This window comes from Daktulosphaira vitifoliae, unplaced genomic scaffold, assembly GCF_025091365.1.
Source record: "Daktulosphaira vitifoliae isolate Bord-2020 unplaced genomic scaffold, ASM2509136v1 Scaffold_4, whole genome shotgun sequence".
In the NCBI taxonomy this organism is placed as follows: domain Eukaryota; kingdom Metazoa; phylum Arthropoda; class Insecta; order Hemiptera; family Phylloxeridae; genus Daktulosphaira; species Daktulosphaira vitifoliae.
The window spans coordinates 15477206-15484684 of NW_026099575.1; the positions used below are offsets into that span (position 1 = coordinate 15477206).

The 7479-nt window shown below is 24.7% G+C and overlaps 1 protein-coding gene across 1 annotated transcript; it reads left to right on the top strand.

The window, feature by feature from the left end:
- Positions 1-18: 18 nt before the first annotated feature.
- On the top strand, positions 19-5217 carry LOC126904672 (DNA repair protein XRCC1). The gene is made up of 10 exons (XM_050683889.1): positions 19-133; positions 202-277; positions 535-726; positions 796-1321; positions 1401-1632; positions 1738-1857; positions 1925-2035; positions 2101-2325; positions 2706-2766; positions 5072-5217. The coding sequence occupies exons 2-10, from the start codon at positions 227-229 to the stop codon at positions 5141-5143; spliced, it is 1590 nt and encodes a 529-aa protein (XP_050539846.1). The 5' UTR covers positions 19-133; positions 202-226; the 3' UTR covers positions 5144-5217.
- The last annotated feature ends 2262 nt before the right edge of the window (positions 5218-7479 follow it).

Here is a 7479-nt window from a genome sequence, read left to right on the forward strand (position 1 = left end):
GACTTGAGTCATAATCAGTATCATTATCATTTTTTTACCTTTTTGTGATATCTCTTGTGCCAAAATTTAAATGATAAATTAGATTGAGATGCTTTAATCGTAGACATGAAAACATTGAATGTTATATATTTAAGTATGTGATAATCCTTATCGTATTAACTGTTTAATTTTTTGAATAATTTAGAATGAATTAAATTACAGATTATACGTTACATTACTACTAAAAATGGGTCCCATTCCTGTCGATCGAATTATAAGTATAAGTAGTGAAGATCAGGTAAGCTGTTAACACTTATTTCAGAATCAATTGCTTAATTTATAAAAGATTTGATTTCACCCCTATTTTTATTAAATAACCAGTTTCCTCAAAATATTTGAGTACACTACTAAATTAGTTTTTTAAGTACATTTATTTATTTTACAACTTTCAAATATTTTAGAAATGAGGATTTTTTATGCAATATAATAAATAAAGTGTTAAATGATTATTAAATCATTTTTATTTATTTATCTATTTTTGTTGTAACTTTTAAGAATCATAAAGCAGAAAATATATTAAATTGCAAAGATTCACATAAAACTTGGAGATGTAAATCAGGTGAAAAAAATGCCACAATAATTTTACAATTTCTTAAACCATCAATTATCAATTCAGTCGATGTTGGAAATGATAATTCAGCATTTATTGAAATTTTTGTTGGAAACTCTATGTCAGATGATTTTCAAGTAAATATAAATAATTAAAATAATAGAAAAACTATTTGTTAAGTAAAAAAATATTAATTTTGACTTCAGCTTCTACTTGCCACATCTTCATTAATGTCTTTACACGACTGTAAAAATAATTTAAATGTTAACAAAGTTCGATTTTTTGGCGCTAATCAACTGACTTCATTGTGTAAAGAATCATGGGATAGAATAAAGATTGTATGTTCTCAACCATACATAAAGCTAGTGAATTATGGACTTTCATTTGTGACATTTCATTCCAAAGACAAGCCTGAGAAACCACCAAAAGAATCTAATTTGTGCAAAACAATCCAATTAGGATCATTTACTTTAAAGAGTGATGATGACAATGGTGATGATATAACATTAGCAGGACGACTTTTTGCTAAGCGAAATGAAGTTAAACCTATTGTAAAAATACCTGAATCTCCTGTAAGCCGTTTACTTTCATCAGCAAAAAAAAAAATTAATATACTTGATCCTCAAAAATGTACAACTAAAAATAGCTCAATAGAAAATTCTAAGCCTATTAAAAAACAAACAGATATTTCAAAACAAAATTTGATCGTACAATCATCTACTCATGACAAAGGTAATATTCAACAATAAATGAAACCTAAGTATAACTATTGTTGTTCTTGTTGTTATTACTAATGAAACTCTTATTTCAGTGATCAAAAAAGCAGAAAATTCACCCAACTTGATATCTGGTATACCTAAAAAAAGAATTAAAGTATCAAACAATCCATTACCTTCAAAAAAAAAATTTGGTAAATTGTTAGAAAATGTTGTATTTACAATGAGTGGTTATGAAAATCCATATCGCAGTAATGTACGAGATAAAGCATCTGAAATGGGTGCTAAGTATAAAACTAATTGGGATTTATCTTGTACTCATTTAATGTTAGTATTATCATATTTTATCATAAAAAAAATAAAAAATAATGTACTTATGTAAATTTGTTTTGCTTAAAATCAACAGTTAACTTATAAAAATACATTTTTTAGATGCGCTTTTATTAATACACCAAAATACAAAGAAGCTAAAGTAAATGGTTGTCGATATATTGTTAAAAGTGAGTGGATTGATAAATGCCATGCAAACAAATGCCGTTACCCATGGAGAAGGTAATACTAGTTTTATGAATAATTTTTTCAAATTTATTATTAAATTTTAAAGCTTACGTTCTTTTAGATTTGCCTTAGATAAATTGGAACAAAATAAACCTGAAAGTGAAGATGAAATTCACGAACTAGTTGACAAAGAAGGAGATAAAAATGATGAGTGGGAAACTGAATCTCTAAGGTGAATATGAAAAATTTCTTAGTTGTTAGATTTTCAATATAATAAATATTTTACCAACATTGAAGACAATTACCATCAACTTCTCAAGACGGAATACTAGACAACATATATGATGCTGATACAGATATTGATTCTGATTCAGATATTCCAATTGATATTTTATTGGATAAAAGTAACATAGCATTACCACAATTGGATAATACTTTTAATAACTGTTCATTTTATTTATCGCCATGCTTGAATTCATTGCAAAAAAAGGAATGTAGTCGTTATATTATTGCACTTAACGGGTAACTAAATAAAAAAAAAGTACATAATTACTATTAACTTAACCTATTTGTTTATTTTAAATAAGATGATTAATAATATAATTCACTTTTATTCATTTTACCCAATTATTCTTTAATTGTGTATTTGTAAATATTTTTGATATTTATGAAAACAGTATAGTCAAATTTATACGTGAAAATAATTGATACATAATCATAACATTTTTAATGACAGAAAGATGTTTTGTTATTTATGTTTTATAAATTAATATATCATATTAATCCTATGTTTATCCTTAAAAATTCTATAAAAAAAAATTTCATTTTACTAAATTTTTTTTAATAGATATAATGTTTTTTTATATAAATGTATATTATGTGATATTTTGTTTTATTTTTAGTAATATAAGTTCAATGGATGAAAGTGACTATATTGTTTCAACAGATTCAAATAAGTTACAGGTTTGTTGACTTTTAAATAAAATTAATAATATTAAAACTGTAATATTGTTGTTTTATGAAGAATCAATGGGAAATTTGAAAAAAAAATGAACACAAAATATTATCTTATATATTACCTATTGACTAATGTTGATATAAATAATGTTTATAAAGTAATAATTATTATTAAGTAAAATTATTGTAAAAACAATATAATTGCAAAATTAAATATTAATTTAGTCAAAATACAGAGAAGAGTACTGAAATAACCAATTTTAAAATTGTATTTTTCAAATAAAAATGTATTATTGATATATTAAAATAAAAAGCAAATATCATGCCATTAAATATTGTATAATCATTTTTTTTTAAGATGTCCACACTTCTTAAAAATTCCTACTTTCACATACTCTTTTTTAATATAAATCTTATATTGAACTTAGTAATAGATAGAATACAGGTTAAGGCATATTTTTTTCCTAAACTACTATAAAATTAAGTTAAATTTTAGCTTGTTACACCTAAGTAGCTAAAAAATTAAGTTCATTTTTTGATTTTGATATTGAAAATAGAAATTGATATGAATAATGATTATTTAAGTAATTTTTTGCCCCTTTAAATTTACATTTAATAATATGGATTTTTTTTCTCAAATTTGTTTATAAATCTTCAAAATTTTTATTCATAGAGATTTTTTTTTTTCATTAAAAAAATTAAAATAGAAGTTTGAAAAAGTTCTTCTGGAATTTGGAAGATTGGAAGGTGTGAAGCATTCTTAAAAATGATCATAAAATATTATATAGTATGTTATTAGCTTTATTTTAATACATCAATAATTATAATTAATTATCATTCATTTTTTCATTTCTATAAAGAATTTTTAAAATTGTAAATTACAGTGCCCCACCTAAAAATAATAAAGATAATAAATAAATCACTAAACCACTTGATTTCTCCTAAAATAATCATATTTTAATTTTGTTTATTATAATTTATTTCTCAATTTAAGTGGTTAAATAATTTTTTTCTATGTCTAATCCTTTAAAAGGGTACCGACCTTACATAAGCCTCAATGCGAAACTGAAAAAATATTGATTTTACTATGATATATTTTTTTTTTATGTCTGTCGCCACCTTTTGTTAGCCCTCCTAACCAATTTCTTTCAACGATACATCAAAAGATCATAGAACGTATCTAGTTGAAGACATTAACCTTAAATATTGAAAAAAATTTTCCTTACTCATTGTAAATGGGAGAAATCTCCAAAATATTTACAATTTTTAAAATTGGTGAATTTAAAATTTTTTTTCTTAAAACTGCCATATCTATTTAAAAAATGAACAATTCAAAAAAAAAAAAATTTAATATAGAAACCTTACTTATTTCCTTTTTTTTATATCAGTTTTTTGAAAACCTTACTATTTACCTGCCTACAAGGGGTAATTCAAAATAGCACTTTTTCACAAAAGTCAACTTTATCAACTTAACTTTTGAAAATGTTCTGGAAGTACTACGTCCTAGAAACATATGTTAAATTATAATTTATGTTACGTACTATAAATTAAAAAAAAATTTATCCCGACGACAATTGAAGTTGAACGAATTTATTAAATATGTAATAATAAATAAATATTTATTTATATATTACACTTATACAAGGTGAATTTTTTATCATAACCCACTCAATTACTTGTAGAATATATATAATTTAAACTTTTTTTTTTTTATTTTCTTTAGTTAAACATTATTCTTAAATTATTAACTATTTAAAACTTTTTATGTTCATCCCTTATGCCTTGTAAGGGTGTCAACTTTGTTTTTTTAAATGGGAACACATATTTTTAATTTAATAAAATGTTTGGACCAATTATTTTCTTAGTTAGATTGATTTCTATTATATGAACTAGTTAAATTTGTATGTTGTCATTTAAAATATTAAAGTTGGTACCCTTAGTAGGAATAATGGATAAACCTAAAAAATATTTAACCACTCGAAAATCGATAAATAAATAATACTTAAATAAATACATCCAAACAAAAATTTTACTAAAATGTTATTACTTTTAAAAGAAATCTAGTGCACAACAATTAATTAATCATTCTATTTAAATACTGGATATTTTAGGATAAATGATAACTTTTATAAACTTATTGATCAACCTCTGAGACTAATTTGTTTAATACTATTTTTTATATTATTGGACTAGTTTTAAAACGGTTTTATTATTTGTATTATTATAATAATTGTACACTTTAGTGTATTATCCTTCAATACATCATCTTTATTTCAAGTAATTAAATAAATACGAATTAATTTTTTTTCAGTTTAAGGTACCTGTGGTTTCGCCTCAATGGATTTGGGATTGTTATGATGCCAAAAAAAAGCTTCCAACATAATCAAAAATAGAAACTCAATTCAATTAATTATAAAATATTCAAAATATATAATAAAATATTCTTATAATAAAATATGTTCTCTAACTTTTATTTTTTATGTAGTTTATAATTTCTGTAAAAAGGTAAGATCCTTGAAAATGTAATTAACTTCAAGTTAAACTGGTTCATTGAAAAATTAAACTTTCTCTCCTCTCAACAAAACGACTTCAGAAACTATAGAGGTACATATGATTGCTTACACACTATCCATAATGAAATTAATAACTCAATACACAATAAAAAATCAAGAGGAATGATAAGTTTGGACATAGCAAAAACCTACAATACAACATGAAGACCCAAAATAGTAAATATATTATTTATATTTCTATGCGATGGAAACATTCTCAAAAACTTAGCTAATTTTTTAGCTAACTTACATATTTTCAATTAAATAACAGTGCATCGAGAAAAAAAATACCATACAAGTTTATCGTCACTCTATTTAAATACTAAACACACAATAAGACTATATTTCACCTATATTATCGATGTAACTTTGAACAAAACTCGCGAAATAAAAATATATCACATTATCTGTGGGTTTCCTCGTTATGTAACCGTTTAAACTAAAAATAAACTACATCAAAGGACTCACACTAAAATTACAATACAAATTTATAGGTGACACTAAAGTGAATTTTTTTCCAACTTTGAACCCAAAGTTCAGGGGAGAACGTGAAATTTACAAAAAATCCCAATTTTGAAGATAAGAAATTTTAGTTTTTGATTTCGCTATTTTTAGATCCTACTGATTATCAATTTACTACTCGTGACATTGATTATACTAACACTCTGTATAAATATCTTCTGCTCAGGTAAGAGTTTGTCAACCATTCAATCATACCTCCAAGACACCAAAAATTAATTAGAAGAATGGTCTGAAATATCTGGGGTCTCCTTCTCTGTTACTAAATCCAAATGTATCTTATTTACAAAAAAAAATAAAATATAACCAATTTAATATTAATCTCTATAACATCGAAATTCCCAACTGTAAAGTAATAAAAAACTTTGGAAATACATTCGACCACAAATGCAAATGGAAGCAACATATGAGTAATCTAAAAAAAGAATGTGTAACTAAACTCAACCTATTCAAATCTATTGCACACATTCAATGGGCGCTTCGTTGAGAACAATACTTACCATTTATAAATCACTTATTCTTTCTAAATTAGAGTATGCATCCTTTGTCTTCTGCAATACCTCTTCTAATACAATCAACTCACTTGATACTATATACAGTGCTAGCATACGTTATGCTCTAGGATCTTTCAAATCAAGCCCTATAGTAAATATATGTAATATATCTGGCATTCCCCCCTTAAAACTATAAAAACAGGTAACACATTAAAATTTGACGCTCAACTAAAAACTAATGATATATTTACTCATAGTTAAATTTAAAAAACTATGGAAGAAAATAACATCAATACAACAGAAGAAATGATCCCTAGGACATTTTGAATATTCCCAGATATATTAAATATCAACTATGAACTTCACCATTTGCCCTAACTCTCAACTCCTTAAATAATTTACAATAAATTTAAAAAAACTTATGAACAATTACAAAAACTGGAACAAATTATACACTGATGCATCTAAGATGGAAAAACGCAGACACTAAGTTTTCATTGACAGGCTCAAAATTGAACACACGCATCTAACTCATGGATATTTAATAAACAACAGTATTCCACTAATATGCGAGATTTGTGAGAGTCACTAACTGTCAAACATATTCTCACAAATTGTCATAAGTATGAACATCAAAGAGAGGCACATGATTGGGAGAGGTATCCCCCAATCTCTGAAACAAGATCTTAACTGTATGAAAGATGACAAAATTCCTCAAGGCTACCGAACTATTTAACTTAATATAATATCTGTATAACTTATGTGCTAGTGATTAATTTTTTTCACTCTCTTTGTTAATCTAATCTAATTATTTTACACATTACAATTACACTTGATATGCATGTAATCACGGCCAATGGCCTTTGTTGCTGCAGCCTTTATTTCAAATTAAAAAAAACACATATTTCTGTAAAAGTGACTTGAAAAAATAATTTTGGTTGTTGAGCATAATATAAACAGATTACAAAATTCACTCTAAAATTGTCCCTGGAGGCAATAACAGTTAAAATAAGAACGATCCATGCGACGGCAAGGACTCTCGAACAGAGCGATATGCTCTATTATATGTATTTTTATAAAATAAAAACACTTTTATTTTCGCTTATTACTTCGAAAAAAGGTCATACATTTTTTCATACAAAAAGTCAAAATAA